At 41.3% G+C, this 24,896-nt stretch overlaps 1 protein-coding gene across 1 annotated transcript in view; it reads right to left on the bottom strand.

Moving 5' to 3' along the window:
• PPP2R5A (protein phosphatase 2 regulatory subunit B'alpha) overlaps nt 1–11,688 on the bottom strand; it is a 74,712-nt gene extending 63,024 nt beyond the window's left edge. The window contains exon 1 of the mRNA XM_020794602.3: nt 10,121–11,688. Within this exon, the coding sequence (XP_020650261.1) occupies nt 10,121–10,322 (202 nt within the window). The 5' untranslated portion in view covers nt 10,323–11,688. The remainder of the gene's footprint in view (nt 1–10,120) is intronic.
• Nucleotides 11,689–24,896: the final 13,208 nt, after the last annotated feature.

The raw sequence follows: 24,896 nt of genomic DNA, 5'->3' as shown, positions 1-24,896 counted from the left end.
GCTCTGCCTCTGAGTGGGCACCCAGCAGAGGAAATGAGGCTGGGAACCACCAAACACCAGTTCTTCCAAAGGATGAACTGGTACGAACTGCCGAACCAGCAATTCATGCCCATCTCTAGTTCAATCTGTATGCAGAACATATCATACAGAAAGTGAGACTGGATTCAAATGGACTGAAAATGGATAGAAGAAACATAAGATATGCAGATGACTCCATCTTACTGACAGAAATGATTCCTTGTGAAAGTGAAAGAATAAAGTTCCAAAGTAGGACTGCAATTGAATGATAAAACAAAAATCATGGCTACAGAATAACTACCATATACAACTTTATTGTTGGCAATGAAGAAACTGAAATGGTTAGAGATTTTGTATGCCTTGGTTCAATTATCAATCCAAATGGAAACTGTAGCCCGGAAATCTGAAGGCTGAGACTCAGAAGGGTAGTAATGAAGGAAAAAAGATCATCAAATGTAAGGATGTGTCACTGGAGACCAAGATCATTCACACTCTTGTATTTCTGATCACCATGTACGGGTGTGAAGTTGGACAGTGAAAAAAGCTGACAGAGAAAAAAAATGATTTGTTTGAAATGTGGTGCTGGAGATACCTTGGACTGTCAGAGGAAAAAATGAATCCTAGATCAAATCAACCCTGAACTATCTCTGGAAGCAAAAATGTTGAAACTGGGGCTGTCCTATCTTGGGCACATAATGAGAAGGCAGGATTCTCTGGAAAAAACAATATTGCAGGGAAAGGTTGAAGGCAGCAGGAAAAAGGGCAACCAAATATAAGACAGATTGATTCCTTAAAGCCAGCCGTCCTCAACCTTTTTGGGGCTGTGGGGAGCAAGCTCCATGTGCGGGGGCACCCCTGCATGAGCACGGGGGACATGTCACGTGCTTGCAGGAGGGTGTAACGCTCACACCCACCATATGGGCGTGACACGCCCACTGCGCGTGCATGCGGGGGTGGAGATCAATATCCCAGTTCCGGCAAGCCCACAGACCGGCACCAGGCCGCGGACCAGGGGTTGAAGACACACAGGCTTGAGTTTACAAGCACTGAGCAGGGAAGTTGGGGACAGGACATTTTGGAGATCACTCATTCATAAAGTTACCATAAGTCAGAGGCAACTTGATGGCACATAACAAAAACAAACTCAATGTGAATAAAGTTTTGCATTTCTTTGAATTTTTAAACCACATGAATTTTGCTTTACTGAACTATTTACTATTCATCTGTTTCAATTCTAATATGCTTGGTGCCTGCTAAAACTTTATTTAAGATATTAGTACCACATACAAGCCAATGTGGTGTCGTGAACTGAACTAAAATGCATGCGACCTCAGTTAAAATCCCTGCTTGATCATGGAAACTTACTGATAGACAGCAAAGATAAACTACTTCCTGGAACATCTAACATTAGGCTGAAAACCTTATTAAGGTTACAATACTTCTGAATCAACTTGATGGCTCACAATACAACACATAGTACATACACCTAAAATGATGTATCATTTAAATTTGACTGCTCACTACCGATTTTGGACACTGGAATGGTTTCTAATATTAGACAGGAATGTCACAATCATGCCTTGTAAAACAAATACTGTACTGTACAAAACTGTTCAGTACTGTAGCTGCAGATATACAGAGCAATATCCTTACTGTTACGTCACTATGGAACATCTTTGGGCAAGAGAAGGCAATTTTGCCTAGGACTAGCTCTATCAATCAAAAAGTTCTACATTCTACAAGTTCTGCAAACTCTGAGTTTGCTAATTAGTAAAGGTAAAGGTTCCCCTTGACAATTGTCCAGCTGTGTCCGACTCTAGAAGGTGGTGCTCATCCCCATTTCCAAGCCGGCGTTTCCGTGGTCATGCAGCCAGCGCGACTAGACTCAGACCGCCATTACCTTCCCACCATGTTGATACCTATTTATCTACTTGCATTTTTACATGCTTTCTTTCGAACTGCTAGGTTGGCAGGAGCTGGGACAAGTGACGGGAGCTCATTCCATTGTGTGGATTCGAACTGCTGATCTTTCAACCTTGCAGACCAGAGGCTTCTACAGTTTAATCCACAGCGCTATCATGTCCCTGCCTGTTTGCTAGCTACCTGGCACTAAACAAACCAGGAAGGCTTTATCCAAACACTGATAGCAATTTGCACAAGATAACAAATTAAAGAATTCAGCAGTTACACAGTTTAGATGCAACAAATCATACAGTACTGTCACTGACTGTAAGGTAATTCTGTCTGATCTTGAACTATGTCAGAGTTTGTGAAAGTAATACATGAGAAATAATAACTCCATAATAGAAGCACTCCAGAAAACACACTGATACACATTTTTTCAGAATGAATTTCAAAATAGCACCATAGTGTTCTACCATTTATTAACAGTTCACCAGGTGTTTGTTTGTTTGTTTGTTTGTTTACTTACTTACTTACTTACTTACTTACTTACTTACTTACTTACTTACTTACTTACTTACTTCCATTTCTATATCACCTCATTAGTGTTGCAACTCTCCAGGTGATTTGCAATATAAAATAAAATCATAAATTATTATGGAGATCACTCATAAAGTCATCATAAATCAGAGGCTTATACCAATATACAAATACAAAAATGCAGTAAAATACAATAAACACTGTTGCTAGCTAAACACTTCCTTGAAATAAAAATACGACCTTGAAATAAAATTACACAAATTAAAACTTATTTGAATATCTCAGGACAATATTTACACTAGTAGACGGTAGTTTTGTATAATTTGGCCTTAATTAGGTTCCAAAAAATAGAGAGGGATGGTGCCCAGTGAACCCATAACCAAGAAAATTCTGTTCCTTCTGTTGGCTTTTTTGGCTTCCTTAGGTAAAGGTAGATTCCCTTTGACAATTTGTCTAGTCGTGTCCGACTCTAGGGGGCAGTGCTCACCTCAGTTTCCAACCTATAGATCCAGCGTTTGTCTGTAGACAATCTTCTGTGGTCACGTGGCCAGTGTGACTAGACATAGAACGCCATTACCTTCCCACCGTGGTGGTACCTATTTATCTATTTGCATTTTGCATGCTTTCAAACCGCTAGGCTGGTGGGAGCTGGGACAAGCGATGGGGGCTCACTCCGACACATGGATTCGATCTTACGACTGCAGGTTTTCTGACCTTGCAGCACAGAGGCTTCTGCGGTTTAACCTGCAGCGCCACCACGTACTGTGGATTCCATAGGTATTACAATTCTCAACATCAAGGATTATGAATAGAGTGTGAGCTAGATAGCTATTTTGTGGGAGAGATGTTCCACAAGGTATTAAGGTATATACCTAAACCTGTAGGTCCTTTACCTGTAGTATTGATTTTATTTGACATTTTAACATAATACTTGTTTAATTCTTTTTAAATATTTCTATATTTGCTGTTTTTAGCTTTTAAATATTGTCTTTTTAATGATGTAAGCCGCCTTGGGTTCTTTTTAAAGAGAAAGGCTGGATAAAAATATTTTAAGCAAATAAATAAATAGGCCCTACCTCCAAAGATACATAAATTAGGCCAAATCATGTGAGGAAGGTCAATCACAATATACAGCAAAAACATACATAATGCATGCATGCACACACAACAACAAAAACTTCCCAAGTTGGAACTACCTAAGCTCATCACTCCAACATGTACAATAAGTCTAAACAGAAGAACGATATACAGATAAAGGTTTAAACTCAGTCTCCAAAGTTCAGATCACAAAACAAACAATGGTATTCTCAGTCAGTGCCATGGTTTTTAAAGATCTAATTTTATTTAATTGATATTCTATGCAAAACAAGTAAGGATCACAAATGACACTACCAAGTTTTAAAATTACAAACAATCGTTGTTAAGACTTGGAAATGCAATTGCTCCAATTCAGTAAAACTTAACATGCATCCACTAAACAATTATTTCTTCCAAACTATCTGCGAATGGAGTCTACACAACATATGGTCATAAACTATAACTCTCATCCTGTAGTTAAAACCAGCCCACCAAGGACTTCCCACATTTTCTGATTTCTTGTAGCCAGGACTACAAGAAAAGCAGTTCTTAAGCACTTGAAAAAACACAATACCTGTCTGCTGTGTCATATGTAAAATTTATAGTATTGTTACAGTGCAAGCAAGTCCCCTACTTTTTTAAATTCAGGAGTATTAAAATGTCTTGTTACAATGTCGTACAAAAGTTGCAGTTCAGGAAGTCAGACATAAACTTAGAATGCACGTGTGGTTCAAACTCCCATAAGCTCAGAAGCGTGGAACTTTGAAGAACCATGGTAGTCAAAGAGTGGAGACCACTCACCGCTGCCAAGCTGGTTTGCAGAAATCTGTATACAGTACACTGTCTTTCTTTCTTTAATTGCTTATTTAAGGAACTGTTGTAATTCCATGATGTCCAAAGTGCTGGACAGAAATGATCTCACTTGTATTTCAAAGCATGGGGTGAAATACAACATTTTGCAAGTAGACATACACCTGTGCAACAGAAATTTCACTTGTCCATCTATTTGCAGTCATCAGTGACCCTTAAGCTACTTCAGAAGGATCTCCAACCCTCTACGATAGAGATGGGCATGAACCACTAGTTTGGTGATTCATGACAATTTGGCAGTCAGTCCAACAGGTGTTTTGTGGTTCCAAGCCCCACCCCCTCTGGCATGCACCCACTCGGAGGCAGTGCCCAGAAAAAGGCGAGGCAGGAAAACCCAGGGCACTGCCTCAGAGTGGGCACCCATCAAAGGGTTCAGGGGTCAGAACCACAGAGCACCTGTTGCACTGACTGCTGAAGCTGCAATTCATGCCCATCTCTACTCTAGAGCAGATTCTGAAGAAGTACAGAAGAGGGGGTATGGCACTGTCCCCATCCTGCCCAAAGAAGTCATTCCACAGGTGAATAGACTTAACTAGAAATTCCCTATAGTTTGTCATCTCTTAGGCAACTCTGATGAACTACATTAATAGTTGTATACATAGGACATACCTTATCCTAAATTGGTAGGTTAATGGGGAAACAGTAAATGTAGTATTTTAAAAAAAAAATTCAGCCCAAAACAATTTAAATAATGCTACTTAGAGACTTGCCTACATAAGCTCTTGTGGAATGGATTGGTGTAGGCTAAATAGGGTTGCTTGGGTTCAGGTAGAGGTCCAATATGCCATTTGTGGTCCTCACATGTAATGGCTTACTGGAGCTCAACTGATCATATTTTATTTGGTTCCTTCCACTGGGAATTTCCTATATCCTGAAGTGACTTAAAAAGACAACACTTCAGGATATTCACAACTTAAACACTTCCTCTACTCCCCAAAAAGGCAGAATTTTTTTGAAGACTATATTAAAGCAATGGTAATGCGCTGCACAACTTACAATTTTATATATATATGAAACTTCCTCTCGGAAGAACAAGATGGCAACGGCCAGAATTTTTTCCTTTACTTGTTGAGAACCTGCCACAGTCAGTACCTACTGGCTGGTACTTGGCAGTTGATTCTGTTACAGGCAGGCTCTTGACCTGACCTTTAAGGCAAGTCAAAAGAAAAAGGGACAATCTCTTTGTTACCCTCTCCAGACACCTCCTGCTTCTAGAAGAAAGTTTTTTTTAAGTGTAGGGGATGCTGTGCATCAGCAGTGACCTAATATAGTTTTTTAAAATACTTATAGCTTCCTCTGCCCCTTCATAGAGTAGGGTAAATGTTTAATTTGCTAATATCCTGAATTGGCTGTCTTCTTAAGCACTTCACAATACAGTACAGGAAATTCCTAACAGAAGACCTGACAATCCCAAATTTGCTTTGGTTCATTTTCTGCTGTTGCACATGCTCGAAACAAAAATTGAACAAACTTACCCACACTAAAAATTAGAAGCCCCTAACAGGGGCCAAGAAAAATGCAGGTAGGAAAGCTCTGTCCCCAAAGCAGACCAAACAGCAAGCCAAATATCTGTCGGATTGCATGTTTAATATGATTTCATACTAACAGGAGAACTATAGCAGTCAAAAAAACACTCTTAAATTTTCATTAATTTAAACTGTAATTTAATGCAATTATTTAGTAAATCAAGGGTCTCTTCACATATCAGAGCACACCAGTTTAAACACATATATATCTGAAATGCATAAGAGCTAAACACCACTCTCTACCACACAGTCCTCTTGAAATATACATTGCCAGGCCAAGACCCAAAGTGGTTCCACTTAACTTTCTACTGTGAACATAGCCGAAGGAAATATGAAACTGGCACATATTGTGAACAGAACAAAATACATGCTAAATAAATGTGCAGTTTTACCACTTACACTATGTCCTCTGACACTACCCATAAGCCACTTCTCCTATGTCACTAAACACATGTACATCTGCACATAATCTTGCCATTACACTTGTAATGTAAGGGTCTCTTCATATAAGAGTCTCCTCTACCACATCCCTGAATACAAATTGCAAACATTTGGAACAAAAACTCTTGTTTGCATATGTACACCAGTCAGTCAAAAATTTCACCAGTCAGGATGACCGGACTATATAGCCTTGCAATTTATGTTTAAACTTAAATTTAAATTTGAACTAGGCACTTTCTACATAAGAATGTGGACAAACCCAAAATAAATATACCCTCAGACTTGGGTTGCTTTATTACCTGCGTGCCTGTGAGGTCATGAAGCTTGTATTTTGAATACCTTTCTTTTGAATGTCTCCAGCAAAAGTAAAACTGAAGCAAAAGCACCCGGCCTCTTAAGGAGCCAGGTGGTTCAGTTGAAATTGGGAGAAGGGAATCTCCATATTCTTCAGCATGCGACTACTCTACATTCTCCTGTAGAGCTATATATCTATGTGCCGCTCAAACTCTCTTCTTGCAAGAAGAAGGCTGTTTTTCCTTTAGCAATGGGAAGGGGGAGGGGAGGACTCCAGGATCAGAGAGAGAGAGAGAGAGAGAGAGAGAGAGAGAGAGAGAGAGACTGAGGGTAAGAATACAAGGAGGAAGGAATGGAAGGAGGGGTGGAGGGAGCTGTGGCTCGTCAAGCAGTGTTTTTTTCACTCGTCATAGATGAGTGGATGAATGGATTTTTCAAGCCCTATACATAGCACACACATACAGTGGTGCCCCGCATGACGACGATAATCCATTCCAGGAAAATAGCTGTTTAGCGAAATCGTCGTCATGCGAAATCAGTTTCCCGATTGGAATGCATTGAAACCCATTTAATGCGTTCCAATGGGGAAAATACCTCATTGTATCACCTGGCAGGACAAAGTTCCAAATAGAGTAGTCCTACAATGAGGTGGAATTTTTAGCATATATACATTACTGAAACACTGATGTCTACGTTGGCTCGGGTATGTCATGAAAATGGCCGACGGATTCCAAACGATCTCCTGTGTGGAGAATTAGTACAGGGAAAGTGCCCCGGAGGGAGACCACAGCTGTGATACAAAGATAGCTGCAAGCGGGATCTGAAGGGCTTGGGAATGGACGTCAACAGATGGGAGAAATTGATCTCTGAATGTTCAGCCTGGAGGCAGGTGGTACAGCGTGGCCTCTCCCAATTTGAAGAGATACTTGTTCAGCAGGCTGAGGCAAACAGGCAGTCCTGAAACTAGCAAAACCAGGGAGCTGGACAGGGGACAGATTGTATTTGTCTTCAGTGTGGAAGGGATTGCCACTCTCAAATTGGCCTTCTCAGCCACACTAGACACTGTTCCAAGACCTCTAATCAGAGCATGTTACCATAGTCTCTCAAGACTGAAGGATGCCTACACATACACAGTACCTGTATTACTGGTGGTCATACCAGTATTACTGGGCATAGAGTATAAAAAAACAATAGTAATAGGTAACCCTGCATTCCTTATTTCCTGTGCATCATATGTACACCTCTCCTTCCCTTCTAAGAACATATATGCCAGGGAAAGAAGTACAGAACTAAAATACAAGAGGAATCTCTTCAACCTCTCTTTTGTACCTTTTAAAGGTTTTCCCCACTCAACTACTACAACATAATTATACATCTAGCTGTTGATAGAGTAGAAAATATTTTGGATTTTCAGCTACTTTAGACAGAACACCCATTATCCTTACTACTGGTCATGCTGGGTGGATCTGATGGGAGATACACACCAAAACATCTGGAAGGCCAAGAATTCTCCATGCATACACTAATGGACACCTAAAACCTGCAGTTTCCCCTACACAAGCATTGATTACATGGACATATTTCTTTCAGCTTCTAGCCTTACTAATGTGGTGCAACAGTCATTGGCAATATTGTCAAGGTTTTAAACATAGACATTAAAATCTTACATACACAGGGAAGTGTGAAATTCTCCCTTTTAAAAACCTTCGCTCCATCTTTCCCATCATGCACATAACCTCTGGCTCCACTGCCAGATAACTAAACCACTGACCTATCCATATTCTACACAATACCTACAGACTCCTTTACAGAATATCTACAGAAATTTCTTCATATGTTTTCATTTCTCATGTGTACCAAGGTTACAGAGAATCATGCAATTTCCTATAGATAAGTCACTTCCACATAAGAATTTGTAAACACATTCAACAGTTCTGGGAAGCTCTCTATCAAACAGCACATTTCTCAGCACATAAGTTCTAGAATGCAGAAATAAATTAGAACCACAAAAAATGCAAAGGTATGTGTAGTCCTGCACAGATAATAAATTTTTTATAAATGATAAATTTTTGGAAGAACAAAATGTTTTAAGTGCATTGTACAGTATGTATTTACATATACTGACTGCCTAAAGAATAAGGACTACACTCAAAATATTTTGATATCAAAGAGTTCAGTCCCACAAATACTAAAATCTGGTATGTAGTTTTAGAAGAGGTAGCCGTGTTAGTTTGTGTATTATCAGGCAAAATCTAAAGAAACAAAACAACATTAAAAAAAACAAACACATGTGGCACCTTAAAAACTAGCCATTATATTTTAATGTAAACTTTCATGGGCATGTCCATTTGTCAGACATTAAGAAAGAGAATGAAATGGAATAAAATTTATATAAAATACCAGTTTCACATTCTAAATGTTCATTGGTTACATGCAGTAATTAGGCCTAGTCTGGTATACTTTAAGGTACCACATATTTTTCTCTTTTGTTTTGTTTCTTTAAAATCTGGTATGTTTCACTAACATATCTTAATATTGCAAGATAACTGTGCATGATTTACAATATTCTCCTTCATCTAATACCAAAGCAAACACTCTCACTTACAAGGTATGCTGCAATGTACGGCTGTAATTACAGAGTCAGGCCTACAGTTATTTAGCACTTTAGTTTGTCCTACAACAATCTTACAAGCTACAAGCCAAGTATTATAAGAGGATAAAGAAATTCACATACTTGGTAAACACTTCCATGAGGACCTAGGAGCTTAACTGATCATGTGAATACGCTTTAATTCCAGAAACAAATTTAACAAAGTGTTGCAGATGTAAGAGAAAGGAACTCGAGGATTGGTGTCCCCCCTCCCTCAAGACACCAATTCAAAGAACACAGAGCCATGTGAAGAGCAGGCAGGAAATAGCAAGGACCAGTCCTTCAGAACCAAACTAGGGGAACACATTAAACCCACGAAGGTCTGATTTCTGAAAGTTTCACCCCCAAACTTCCAGGGGTGGACAAGTGTGGGCCTCAAGATCCTCTTTTCTCACCAAAATTATCAACACGTGTAGCTACTATGAGAAATGTTAAAAGGCAAGGTAGTCCAAGCATTTAATCTCTACTGCTTAGGCAAGAGGCCATAATCAGAAGGGCAAGCTCCTCAAAACACCAAAAAGCTGTTAATCCCCTCCAAAAGAGCTTGCCTGACCAAGTGTTTAAAGACGAAGCTGTCAACGTTTCCCCTGAGCACGGAAGGCCCCGGATCAGGCTGGGGAGAGGAAGTTTGAACATGTTTGCTCACGGAGCATGTGTTTGGTGAACTGGCAAGGAGATTAGAAGGGCTGGCACACGGAAGCCGCAGCAGCAGCAGCACGTAGGAATGGAGGGGGCGGGAGAAAGCCTCGGAGCCCAAGAGCAGCACCTGTAGCCCGAAGCGAAGTGAGCGAAATTACCGTACCTTTGAGCTGGGGCAGCGGGAGGAGCTCTACGGGGCTGCTCTGGGTCCGGAACTGCGACGAGCCTTGCGACCGCTTCTGCTTCTGAGCCTTGCGCACCGACCGCCGCGTGAAGCCATCCACCTTCTCCGCGGCCGAGATCGTCGTCGCCGACATGGCTGGGGGGAAGGAGAGAGCCGCGGGGTGGCCCCTCTCTTGCAGCATCTACTCACTCCGGGGAGCGGGGGGGCGAACGAGGAACAAACGAAACCAAAAGGCGACCCGCTCTTGCCCCTAGAGGGAATCCCAGCACCCCCCCCACACACACACACACAAGGAAAAAAAGGGGGGAGAGAAGGACACTTAACCCAACTGCCCCCCCCAAAAAAGGGGTGTACTTCCAAATTGGATAGAAGGCGTTAAATCCGGAACTCCACCAAGAAAGGGGGTGAAGAAGCGTCTCTTAATCCAAACACCTCCAGGAACCGAAGAGTTGGGGGTGGATCTTCCAAAGAAAAGGTCGGCTGTTAATTAATCCAGACACTCCAACGAGGGGGGGGCCTTCCAAAGAATGTAACGGGGCCCTTAATCCGACACTCCACGAGCCGCGGGGGGGGGAGCTCTTCATGTAACACCCCGAGGAAAGCTGTTTAATCCAATATTCTTCAAGAAAAAGGGAGGAAGAAAAATAGATATATATTCCTATTTGCGTTCCACGGGTACCGAAGCGAGGGCAGGGCGGAGGGGGCGACACACACACACACGCCGGCTATGTGGCAGCTGCCCCGCCGCGTCCTCCTCCGCCCGCGTGGAAGGCTCCCCCAGCCAGCCGGGCTGCCAAAACAAAGGGAGGAAAACTTTTGCTCCACCGCCAGAAGCCGCGTCGCTTTTTCGCCGGCCGCCTGCGCGCAGCAAACTTCGGCGTGGCGGGGCGGCGCGGCCCGCGTGCGTGTTCCTGAGGCGCCGAGGCGCCGCTTCTTCCTCCTCTCCCCTCAGCCGGGCTCGCCGTCGCCTGGGCCGCCCCGCCTGGAGCTGGCTGTCATGAGCCGGAGCTTATCGGAGACTTGAAGGGAAAGGACGACGGACGGAGGGAGGGACGAAGCGAGGGAGGCCGGGCTCCGCGGCTTTCCTCAGCCGCCGTCGGGAGCCCCCCGCGCTTCTTCCGCCGACATCCTCGTCACGCCGGCGCTGGGACAAGTTGTGGCGGCCGCTCCTCCTCCTCCTCCTCCTCCTCTTCTTCTACCGCTACTTGAGGGAAACCGCTTCCTCTTTCTCGGAGCCCCGTCCGCGCAACGCAACGGCGACGCAGGGCGAATTTTCCGCCCCACAACCCGCAGCGCAACTTGATGAGAAGCGCTCGAGCTCCAGACAGGAGAGTTCCGAAGCCAAGCAAGGGGCGGGGCCAAGAGCAAGCGCCCGGCAGCGGGGAAAGGGAGCGGAGACAGTTGGAACAACCGTTGGAGGAGCCCGGCCGAAGGGCTAACTGACAGCCTCCGAGCAGCCAATCGAGGAGCGCCTCGGAACGCAGGCTTACCTTGGAGGGTGGGACGAGGAGAGAGCCGCCGCGACCTCCAGGGAAGAGGGAGGCCAATCCGGCGACTGACACGGGGATTGTCCAACATGAGAGGGTCAAACAAGGGGGTGTCCGAAGAAAGCGGGGGAAGGAAGGAAGGCGCGAGGCGATTGGGTCGGGGGCGCGGGGGGCGGGATGAGCGGACAGCCAATTCGGAGTTGAGGAAAGGCTTTGCTGTCCAGGCTGCCAGTGCGGATGAGAAACCTTTGTAGGAGTTTGATCTGAGTTTTGGGAGGGGGAGCCGAGGGTGGCTGAGAGGATCTGAGGAGAATCCCGCTAAGTAATTGGTAGGCTTCTGGAAAGGTCAGGGACGTTGGCTTTAGGTTGTCTAGTATTTCTTTTCTGGCTGCCAAAGACTGTCAACAGCCTAATCCTATTTTTTTTAATTTATGAGCACTCCACACTGTTTTTAAGAGCTTTCTCTGGGGCAAGTGTTGATAGATTTTAGCTGCTAGTAGGCTGCTGTCGTGTCCACTCTTACCTGGGACTAGAATCTGTTGATATCAGAGTTTTCCTGCTGAAAACTGCTCCTTGGATTGGTAACCACAGGTATTTTCTTTTTTTCCACTTCTCCTGGATGTTGGACAGCATCGTGGTTCTTTTATTTACTGATGGTGTGTTGCCAAAATTAAAGGGGAAAATTAGGAGGAAATGACACAATACTGTAGTATCTCAAATACTTTAGAGATCAGTTTCAGCATTAGCTTTCATGGATTAAAATCTCCTTCCTCAGGTACATGATGGCACTGATAGCAGTAATCTATTGATCTATCGATGTATTTGGCCAGAGCATTCAGGATGTATAATTTATAAAGAGAGTGGAACAAAATAAGAAGCTGAAACAAACAAAACAAAAAACCAAAAATCCACTGACAAAATCCAAATTTGACACTGAATCATACCTAATTAAGGCTACTTCTATATTAAAGTCAGGAGGAATTAAAGAACCTCTTAATGAGGGTGAAAGAGGAGAGTGCCAAAAATGGTCTGAAGCTCAACATCAAAAGAACTAAGATCATGGCCACTGACCACTTCCCCTCCTGGCAAATAGAAGGGGAAGATATGGAAGCCGTGACAGATTTTACCTTCTTGGGCTCCATGATCACATGGTGACAGCAGCCCCGAAATTAAAAGACGCCTGCTTCTTGGGAGGAAAGCGATGACAAATCTAGACAGCATCTTAAAAAGCAGAGACATCACCTTGCCAACAAAGGTCCGCATAGTCAAAGCTATGGCTTTTCCAGTAGCGATGTATGGAAGTGAGACCGTAAAGAAGGCTGACTGCCAAAAAATTGATACTTTTGAATTGTGGTGCCAGAGGAGACTCTTGAGAGTCCCCTGGACTGCAAAGAGAACAAACCTATCCATTCTAAAGGAAATCAAGCCTGAGTGCTCCCTGGAAGGACAGATCCTGAAGCTGAGGCTCCAATACTTTGGCCATTTCTCATGAGAAGAGAAGAATCCCTGGAAAAGACCCTGGTGTTGGGAAAGTGTGAAGGCAGGACGAGAAGGGGACAACAGAGGACGAGATGGATGGACAGTGTCACTGAAGTTACCAACATGACTTTGACCAAACTCCGGGAGGCAGTGGAAGACAGGAAGGCCTGGCGTGCTCTCGTCCATGGGGTCACAAAGAGTCGGACATGACTTAATGATTGATTGATTGATTTACTTATTTATTTATTTATTTAACACCACCTTTCTCCTGAAAAGAACCCAAGGTGGCTTAAAACAATGAAAAACAATATTTAAAATTGAAAACAATTAGTATACAATGGTGGTTAACATCATTAAAAGACAATATTTAAAAGTGCTAACAATGAGTAAACATCTTACATTATTAACAGGCTATAGGAAGGCATGATAATGGGATATGTAGTCAGAGAAATGTAAGATGGAGTCAGATAGGTTCTCTGTGAAGATGATTTGAGAGACATTGGAATGTGTTTTTCTAAGTGCTATGAGAGTGTTTTTCTGAAGATCGGTACAGCAGTTCAAGATAGAGCTGAAGGTCAAATCAAGGGGCCGTGGAAGACTCAACATTCTGAGCTAATTGAAGAAGAGATAAAACACCTGGACTTTCATGGGAATTGAGGGAGGAGGAAGGTTTTAGAGCTCCTTGAAACTAATTGGTTAACAGCCATGAAGTGTCAAGAAGAAGGGAGGAGTCAGAGAGTATAGAAAATGGACGATGGGTTATGAGAGAAAAGAGGAGATCCAGTCTTGTTCTGGGATTCGATTCCATGATGATGGAAGCGAAAGGAACTTGATTGAGAGAGGATGTAAGTAAAGAGAAATGGAAACCTTAAAAATGGAAAACACAAGTAGAACCAAAAATCCAATCAAATGCATAGCAATCTATCTTTTAAAAAATCACACACAGGTAGCTACTTACTGAGGGAAGGCTTGCCTGAAGGAATAAGGTATTTGCCTGCTTGTGGAAGGACAGCAAAGATGGGGCCAGTCTGGCCTCCTGTGGGAGGGAGTTCCAAAGTCCAAAGCAGCAACAGAGAAGGCTCTCTCCTGTGTCCCCATCAGACACACCTGTGAAGGTGGCGGGACTCTTCTCATTATCTTAACACTCGAGCTGGCTCATATAGTTTCTGAGATAGCTTGGACTCAGGCCACCTAAGGCTTTGTAGGTTAAAACCAGAACTTTGAATTGTGCTTGTTAACTGATCAGCAGCCAATAGAGCTGCTGTACCAGGAGTTATGTGATCCCTGTAACCAGCATCAGTCAGAAATCTAGCTGCTGCATTTTGGACCCATTGAAGTTTCTATAACAAGATGAGTCTTTACTACTCTTCATCAGGTTGGCATTTCAGAGCTGGTGCAGTAAGAAAAGGCAGGGGCGGGTGGGGTGGTGGATGCAGTGAGTCAAGAAATTGTTTTTATTATCTGCCATCAAGCCACTTCCAACTCATGACAACCCTATCTCCAAAATGCCCTGTCCTTAACAGCCCTGCTCAAAATTTTCCAACACAAGGCCTTGGTTTTCTTGATAGAGCCAATCCACCTCATATTTGGCCTTCCTCTTTTCCTGCTGCCATCAGAATCTAGCATTTTCATGATGTGCCCAAATGACAGTCTCAGTTTCATCATTTAGGCTCCAGACATAGCCCACACTTGATTGATCTAGAACCCACTTGTTCTGACGGGCCATGGTATCCACAAAGCTGTCCTCCAGCAACTTAAATGAATTAATTTTCTTCCTGTCAGTTTTCTTCAGTGTCCAGGTTTCATGCATAGCAATTGGGAATACAAGAGTTCGGATGATCCTGGTCTTGATCTTCAGTGACAGATCCTTACATTTGAGGATGTTTTCTAATTCCTTCATTACTGCCCTTCCAAGTTTCAGTCTTCTAATTTCTTGGCCGCAGTCTCCATTTGGACTGATGGGTGAACAGAAATATGCAAAATATTTAACAAATTCAAATTCTTTTTTGTCAACACCGAAGTTATGCCATATTTCTGTAGTCATTATTTTTGTCATATTTATATTCAACTGCAATTCTGCTTCGGCACTTTCTTCTTTCATTTTCATTAGAAGTTGTTTCAAGTCAAGAAATCATCCTGAGTAGATATTAAACGTGTAGGATCTGAAGTTAAACACAAGTTCCAAAAGGGAAACTTGAGGAATTGGCTTGAAGTCTGGTGATTTTAGGTTTTGCTTCAGGAAATATTCAATCACTTGTGATTCCCCATATCTGTAGGCAAAGGGCTGCCTGTTAATCAATCAGTACGCCGTCAATTGCACAAAACATTGCAGGTTCATAATTGGTTCCTGTGACGATCACCCACATCACTCATGCTATTCATATTCATGAGCTGATCTGCATGAAGCTATGAGGACTGGAGAGGTGGAGTCAGCAGCTACATGAGGCTTGACAGGAGAAGGAGTCAGATAGGGTTAGTTAGAGAGAGAGGGAACAGATACAGTGGTGCCTTGACTTGAACTTAAACCATATTGGAACGGTGGCTGTAAGTCAAAACGCTCTTAAGTCAAAGCATTTCCCATAGGAATGCATTAAAAACCGATTAATCTGTTCCGGCTGTTTTTTGTCCTTATGTCAAGGCATGGTTCTTAAGTGAAAGCATTAGTTCCCATAGGAACTAATGCAAAGCCGGTTAATCTGTACTCTACCACTAGGGGGAGATTTTTTTTTTCATCTTTTGACCTAAGATGAACTTAGGTTTAAAAAAAGGGCAGGAAAGGTGTTTTTTCCATTTGTAAGTCAAAGCACGGTTTGTAACTCAAAGCAATATTCTGCATACGGAGCTGTTTGTAACTCAAAACGTTCATAGGTCAGGACGTTCATAAGTCAAGGCACCACTGTACTGACAGAGATAGAGCTGGTTAGGAAAATAGGTAGAGAAGGTGGCAATGATATAGCAAGAGAAAAGAAGTATGTACTGAGAGAACTTTTGATTTGCTTGTGTATAGTGTTTATCTGAGAAACTTTTGTTATTCAATCTGCTTCACTTCAATAAATAAGTTCTGTTTCTGTTCACAAGTCAAGTGTTCAGACAAACGTCATTTATATTGTGGATTGAAGTAATCCACTGGTGGCAGCGAGAGGAAAATGCAATATGAGCCTTTCTGAGGGAAAGACAAACAGGGACCACAGGGGCGAACACCACAGTTCCCAAAATGTGAACCATTTCATCTTCTAAAATAATGAATTCTGCTTCTCTTCTCCCCTTTTTAATATTCCTTCTCATGAGGACTAATATGTGCTGTCTTTATTGGACTTTTTGGAAGGGGACATAGACATGTCTCTTAGGTTTTTTGGTTTTGGTTAGCTGTTTTTGTTTTTAAACCTCTTTGTACTTCCTCGAGTTTCCTGACATTTCTTTCTTGTTTCTAAGACTATTTATAGATTCTAGGTTGAAGGTTGTGGTTGCTCATAGTTAAAAGGCATGAACTGGTATTCTTAGTTTTAGAAAAGAAAGAAGAAAAGAGAAATCATGGGAGGACTGCAAAAATTAAGATGTCTACATTCCCCAAGAACTTCAGTGAATTCAAGTGCTGTACCAAAAGTGCAGAATGGAAGACTGTTTCCAGATGGAGAGTTCCTCATATTAAACATTAGAAGGCACTCTGCAATTAGTCTGCCTTTTTCTCATTAACTTATTTTCCAGTGGTAAGAGGAGGGGGGGAAGCAACCATGGAAAAATAAGGAAGGGCTTATGAATAGAAGAACCCACATAAAATTCAGTAAAGAAGGCAGGGTGAGGGGATGTTAAAATTGTGGTCTGTGGCCTGGTTTTCACCATGTAGGGTGCTTCTAAACCTCACCTTAGTTGTGGCCTCAGAACATGCCATTCAATGAGGTTTGCAGAAGCATAGATGATGACATCCTCCATTTTCAGCCCTTCTGCGGTTTTTCTTTTTTTTCTTTTGTTTTTCCGCCTCTTCCTAGTGGAAAACCTTCTAAGGAAAAAAGCCAGAATTGCTGCCCAGCATCTTGCAGCAGTGAGCAGTAAGAGCCCTCAGCCTAGAAGAACGCCTTGCCGTTGGCTCTCACCTGAGTTCACCATCAGATTACTTGCAGTCAAAATCCATTGACACAAAGGGGATAAGAAAGGGGGGCATCCAGACACCTGTTGTTGTTTTTTTCCTGTTGTTAGGTAGTGAAGCTGTAGCTATCTTTAGCATCTTCCCGATTTCTCCTGGCAGGAGAGGAAGCTGTTAAAAATCATTTTGTACGCACAAAAAAGTACAAAAAGCAAAGTGGGGGTGTATGTGGCAATCCACATTAAAAGTATAGTTTACGTTTTGGTGCCAGGAAATAAAACCAATAACAAATGTGTGATTCTAATTTGGGGTTTGTTTGTTTTGTTTTTTGGAAATTTTATTACTGATGTGTGAGGAATAGCCATAGGCTTCTCTTCAAAGGTTTCTTCACCCATGATGCTTTATAAATAAGTAAATATTAAATTAAATCCACCAGCAGCAAGCATTTGGTTTTAGTTTTGTTTCTTTGTTAATTTTTTGAAGATTCATTACTGGTAACTGAGGAATAGCCAATGGCTCTTAACTGGTTTTGGGGAGCATGTTGCTCGACGTGACACTGTTAAATGTATGAGCCGCTCTGAATAGTGGAAGGAGCAAAGTTGCTACATCATACTCAAAGCGAAAGTGCTAATTTTTCTAATCTCTTATTTGAAGAAGATTGTACTACTTTACTATTTCATATTTACATCGCAGCATGGCATTGCTTGAAAACTTCTGTGAAATTTCCGCTATCAGCCTATATCAAGTGTTGAGGGTTATATCCTGTTGACCCACTTGTGGGAGAATGTTTGCAGAGAAGTTTATACCTCTTTGGCTAGGCTCTTGCATAGCCAAAAAGAAATTATAGCCCAGAATAGGAAGAAAGCAGCCTTCAGTACTGTACAGTGGGGTCTTGACTTGAGAACTTAATCCGTATTGGAAGGCGGTTCTCAAGTCAAAAAGTTCTCAAGTCAAATCTGCATTTCCCATAGGAATGCATTGAAAACCATTTAATCCGTATCTGCTCTTTTCCGACCATAGAAACTAATGGGAAGCTGCTATTCTGCCTTCGACCACTAGAGGGGGATATTTTGTTTCTTTTTTTCTTAGGTCAAGAAAGGTTCAGGGAAGGCAGGGAAAATACAGTCCAGGCAAATACAGTACCAGGCAGCCTGAAGACTGTCTCCCAATCCACTCTGTAAACGCTGGGAGGAGTGAGGAAGCAGACAGGCACCCTTTTCACTGGCCAACAGTTAACTGAAAGTTCACTTTTTGCACTTTCCCTGCCTCCCACGTGGGTTTTTTTCAGTTCTTAACTCAAATCTAAGTACTTAAGTCAAGTCAATATTTTCCTATGAGAGCGGTTCTTAAGTCAAAATGTTCTTAACTCAAGCCGTTCTTAAGTCAAGACCCCACTGTATGTTCATTGAGTCAGACTTGATCTAGCTTTGAAACAAAGAAAGACATATACTTCCTGTTTCTTTCATGTTGGCATCATGATGAGATTGTATGAGTATACCCACTTTGCTTCAGAGTGGAATTTAAGAGAAAATGTGAAAATGTTACATCTGATGTGTCTTTCTTTGTTTTAAGTTAAACAAGGCTTAATTTCCCATGCTGTGGCTTTCCATAAATTGTCTTCCATGTTGTCTCATAGATTTGTTTTCACCTTGCAAAACCACACTCAGTGAAAGAAGATTAAAAATATGTCATATGAGGGTGGTTTCCAGAATTGAGACCTACCAAACAACTTATTCAAAAACGTATCCACCATTTAATCTCAATAATACTTTTTGTGCCCTCTTATGGTTTCTATCTCCATAATTGGCTCCAACTTGCTAATGAAATCCACAATTGCTAGCCCCAAAAGATTTCTCACGCTCTTTTTGGTGGATAACTCATCAAAGATGTTCTTTGTGTGACTGCTCACATCTGAGCACTTGAACAGTGACTTTCATTAACAGCAGTTCACATGACAAAAAAGCTACTTTGTTTCATGTACAATTGTAAATGTACAATTCCATGTACAATTGTGAATTATTCCTTGTGGGGAATAAAGGAGAAGTAATGGTATACCAGGATTCTTTTTGCCAGCCTATGTTACATACTTACCTGGGAGTGCATCCCATTCTTTAGGGCATCTGTCAGAATAGACATGTATAGGATTGCACAGTCAGGATTTGCCTAAGCAGGGAAGCTGTAGTGGGTTGGGGCAATTTGGCTTCCAATACTAGGTGTTCCATTCATTCTGAAAAATGATCATCTTGTTGATAATGCTGTAAATGGAGCAAGATCCATAATCACATTAATGATCATTGTAAGCAAAAATTGAGTGTTTTCATTCACACCAAAAATACAGCACCTACCAGTGTACCAAAAAGTCCAGAAAATAAGGGAGACCAGAAAATAGTGGTCTGGTTTAAGGGTAGCTTTGCGTTTTGTGATGGATCAAACTTTATTGTGCTGCCAGCAAACCAAATGATGGGATCACATCACTGTAGTTGCCCCTTCAATTCAAAATCAAAAGAGTTTCTTTGCCTTATGACCTTAGGTGGTTAGCCTGTGGGATTTTGAGTCTTTATGTATCTAACACATTGGCAAGATTATGTGAGGAAACTGATATAATTGTGTATTGTTAAGTGATCCCTTTCCAAAATGACAGAATATTTTGTTTATGAAATTTATAGCCTTTGCTGTTGCCTTTTATGTGCTAACATTTTTCTTTCCTTTTGGAGGGATTAAGAGAACTCAATCTAATCTAAACTGTATAAAAACCTTTGCTGTTGCAGTACCACAGCATCAAAAGCTCCACTTAGTGAGAGTCTTAAGGCATGGTATATTATTTAATCTGCCCACTTCTAAAAAGAAAGCAATCACAGTCTTCTTTCAAAACTGAATTCACAAGCAGAGCAGTCAGGCTAAGAGAGCACACCACATAGCTCAAGCGACTTTTTGAGTTTCTAGCCAACCCAACCTATGCCCTACATTTGAAGAAAGTTTCAGGAAATGAAAGAAAAAAAGAAAATAAACTAAATAAATGATTATTTAGGACTTAAACTATTGCCTTCTTCCTTTTATCACCAATAATAGGACATTTTCCTCTAGAGTCAATGGCTTAAATACTTTTGATGCAACCACACCATGATGTCATCCTGCTATGGGTGATTTTGGGAAATTAAAAACTACTCCCTATCCCACAGCCCCCAATGACTTCCCCATGGTGATAGGGATTCCATCGTAGCCTCAGGAACTTCAAGACGAACCAGAAATGTTTTATTTTGGAAAAATCACCGTAGCTGATGACATCATAAGCCTTATATGATGCAGCAACAGGATTTAAGCCTATAAGAGCTTATGTACATTACTAATGTTTGTGGAATACTTTCAGAAGTTCCAGTTAACCTTTCCTCCTGCATTCCAAACATTAATTCTGTTCCCAAATCAGGATGAAGAAGAGAAAAGCTTTCTTGAAGGCAATACTAGCTACTGTAAAATCAATGTGTTGGCTATTTTTGTGGTTTTGAAGAGATGGATCAATCTTGTGGACACTGGAAAATATTTCTTAGCATATATTAACATATATTAATAGCACATATATTAACACACACACTGTACCCTGAGCAGGCCTGGATTTGACTAGAAGGTAGAAAGGAAGTATTCTGAGGTGCCTTTGTGACTCATTGGTCAGAAGGGCTGATTTACCTGCTCCCTCCAATCCCACTGCTCGACAAAGCTGCAATAATACAAGGGAAACACGATAGTGGTTGCTGCATGGTGGCCATGCCAGGCTTAGTTTGCAACTTTGAGCCAAATGGCAGTGGACATTTTCTTTTCCTTTTAAAAAAATTTTTATGAATATAAAATAAACCTACTACTACACAAAAAAACTTATATAAAATACAAAACAATACAATAAAATACAATTACCCATGTGCTCCCATCACCTTCAGGACTAGCATTACACTTCGTTCCATCCATTTTCACTCCAAAATTTCATTGTTTCTTCCCTCAGTGTAAACCCCCTCCCTCTCCAAAATACATGTTCCAAAAATACATTCCATATTTTCTTAAAAACATTATTTTTCATTTGGCCTCTACTTATTTTCATATCAATTTTTCTTTTCCAATGAAACCAGATGTCGTAACTCAGCACAAGGAGAGAGTCTGTCACCTACACTTGGCCTGGTTGAATTTAAGAGCATGGATAATTCATCACAATTGAAGCATCATGGAACTACAAACGGGCGAACACATTACTTCTCAATGTTTATCCAAATGGATAGTGAGCACTATAACATTTATCTACTAATTTAGCAGGGAAACCAGTATCCACATTTCTCAGACAGGGCAGTTGCTGCTTCTACTGCATTCCTCAAAGTTGTTCAGCTGAGAGACATTTGGAAAGCAGCCATCTGGGTCCCAATGTCTGACATTTGTCAAGCATTACAGAGTGGACATCAGGGGAAAGTTAGATGTTTATTTTGGCAGACCGTCATTACTTCTGTTTCAGCATAACACTCCATCAGCCGATAAGTGGGCTTGTCAGTCACCCAAATGTGTGATTCACGGAGACCATGAAGAAGGACAGGTTACTTACCTGTAACTAGTTCTTTGAGTGGTCCTCTGTACAGTATATTCAACAACCCACCATCCTGCCCTCAGTCTGCCATGCAAGTGCATGTTTTCAGTCAGTGGCAGAGGATTAGCTACAGGGTGGGGAGCATATTCAGTTGTTGTGAGTCCCCTTTTCTTCATACTAATCCTTTACCTCATAACATAGTTGTGGTGATTATGGAACAATTGGCATGAAAACTGTGGTGTAACAGACAAATATTCTCACAATAAATGCCCTCTTGATGGCAACAACAACAACAACACTAAACTGTTGAAAGGAACCAGGTTTTTGTGTGCCTACCATAGAACATAGGTTCTCAAAATATGTTGCTGTGAAGTTTCCTAAAATTGGGTTCTCTAAATGCAGAAGAAAACAGATGGTTTGTCAGACAGCCTTCATATGTGTCCTGCAGTCAAACTGAGTACTAAAAAGGAAGAGGAGAAAGCTCTGGGAATCTACAGCATGTTTGGAGAATACGAGATGGACCAGAGAAAGCAGCTTTTGACTCACAAATCTGCTTTTGCTTATGCTGTTGATATTGAGGTGGTGGTCTAAAGCAGCATCCAGATTATCTCTTTCAGGGAAATGAAAACAAAAACCTAATGCCTTCCTCACTGTTGTGTAGAGAGGTAGCATTGCTTGAAAAGGTTGCTGGAATCAGAACTTGTAAACATTGCAGTTTTGGACTACAAGTTCCGAAACACCCCAGGCAGCATATGACTGTGCTTGCAGATGGATTCTGGGAGTTGTAGTCCAAAGATGCAATTTTTCCAAGCTCTGATGAAAAGACAACACAGCAGTCTCCTGGACAATCATGCTTCAGAACCAACAGCATCAAACATAAATCACTATACCATTATATTTTCTGATTTTAGGAATCAAGCAAGGTTTGATTCCTAAAATAGCAGCTAGATAGGAGACTACCAGAAGAAGAAAAAACAGGAGTCTTCTGTTAGTAATAGTAATAATTATGTATGATCAGTGAATGTAATTCTTTGCTATCAAGTCAGTTTTGAGTTATGGCAACCCTTTTCAGGTTTTTCTATGTATAAAAGCACTTAGAAATTAGTCCTGGGAAATAATATTGCCTAAAACCCTGGAGGGGGATACTCAGTGTGATGCAGTGGATAAAGGAACAGACTAGTACTGTACTCAGGAGGCCTGGATTTGAATCCCCACTCAGCGAAGGAAAATCACTGGGGCTGTAGAACTGGTAAAACCACTCCTTAACAATCTCAGTTACCTTAAAAACCTTGTTAGGGTTGCTGTACATCGGTTCCAATGTGAAGCCACACAACAACAACAACAAAAATTTAGGATCAACTCCTGCCAATTAGAATTGCCAATAATGGCTAAATGTACCAATGGAATAGCTCAATACAGCACAGCTTTCTATGTGCTCAAACATGTCCTTCTTTCCCCAGCTGAACAGACAGAACAGGGAGATTGAACTCCTGTTATCCCGTATCTCACCCCTTTGCAGGAAATGACTTCAGTAAGTCACAATGGACTTAACAGCCCACAGTTATTGTACTATTATTCTTAGTGAGACTATCCTCTTGCTTAAATGCGACCACGTACGTATTGGCCAAGCCACAGTCTCATTCACTGCAAATTGTGCAGCCTATGTTGAGATTTTGATATGAAAATGTAGTAAATATTAATGTTGTATAGTTAAATGTAAAATGGCTGATTTTACCTGAGTCACTGTACTGATTGCATTCAGGTGTGGGTATCAAGGATTAAGACTTAATGTTGTACAGCTGTGTACATGATGAAACCTGGTGTGACAGAAAATGAAGTATTGTATTTTCTGATTGGTCACAGAACTGTCCATAAGTCGTGTAAAATGAACGTCTTTATCTGCTGCAAGTCAGATCACTTTTTCCTATGCTGTGTGTTGCTTCATGTCATGTTATGCTGCCAGAAGAATGTCTATTCTCTATGTATACAGTATATGTAAATAGACTAAGTTGTTGGTTTTACTCTCTCAGTGTCATAGTGTCATACGTATCTCTGCGAAGCAATATCTCCTTACTCTGCTGATGTTATGAGAATACACGTTATAATAAAAATTCTCAACAGGCTAGTCTGCACTGGAGAAATGCAAGTCTTTAAATAACACAGGAACAATTTGTCTGAGAGACCATCTGTTCTCTCCTTTGCATCACAGGATTTTAGGCGAAGAGATTGGAAGTGAGATCAGGAGGTAGGAGTGTAAGAAGGAGCTCAGGAGTTTAGCAACAGCCCTTAGCTTGGGCTTCCTTGTGGTAAGAAAGCTTCACAAACAAAGTGTGTGTTGCAGGGAAGGAGGGCATTTCAGTTTTAGGAAGATAACTTTGTAATTCAAAAAATTCTGAACAAAACAAACAAGGTAAAATTTAAAAAAACATGATTGTAAAATCAGAGCTGGGAAAACGGGCTGCTTGGATTGCAACTCCCAGAATTGTGTGACTAGTTTAACAAAAATAACTTTCCTAAATATTGTATAAAATACTGATCTTATTCTGCAATGTGTGGGTGTTATCAAACAATAGCAAGCCTAGGATTTACTTTGCAGATGGCCTGTATGAGATCTACCCAACACATTTCAGAAAAAAGTATAATTCCTTTTTTTAAAAGGAGCAATCTGGCAAAGAGTTTCTCTGGAATGTGGCTTGAGAAGATTTTTCAATGAGCTTGATCCAGGGTGAGTCTTGCTCGGCGCAGACCCATTTAAATGGATGGGTAATGAAATGAACATGACTAAATTAAGTCTGATTGGTTTCATTGGGTCTACTCTAAGACAGACTAAGCCTGGATCTATAACCAATGATTGCAACGCTCCAATTGTTGCACAGTAATCAGTTAATACAATCTGATATGCACAAAACAAAATAAATGTCATTCAGAATGCATGATCGTATATCATGTATATAAAAGTTTTCTGCTACTGTTCAGATTTCAGGTTGTTTTCCCAGACTATTCAGACACGAGGATTTCTGTTTGCAGGGTTTTTGCTTTTATTTCATGCTAGGACTGACTCTTGAGTTAACTTACACTATTTTATTTTATTTACTGAAATTGGGCAGTAGCAAATTGACCAGTTAGCATATGATTTCAGTGTCCCACATG

Source organism: Pogona vitticeps, chromosome 1, assembly GCF_051106095.1.
Source record: "Pogona vitticeps strain Pit_001003342236 chromosome 1, PviZW2.1, whole genome shotgun sequence".
NCBI lineage: Eukaryota > Metazoa > Chordata > Lepidosauria > Squamata > Agamidae > Pogona > Pogona vitticeps.
The sequence above is the reverse complement of the archived record's forward strand: the minus strand, read 5'-3'. Positions and strand labels throughout refer to the sequence as shown.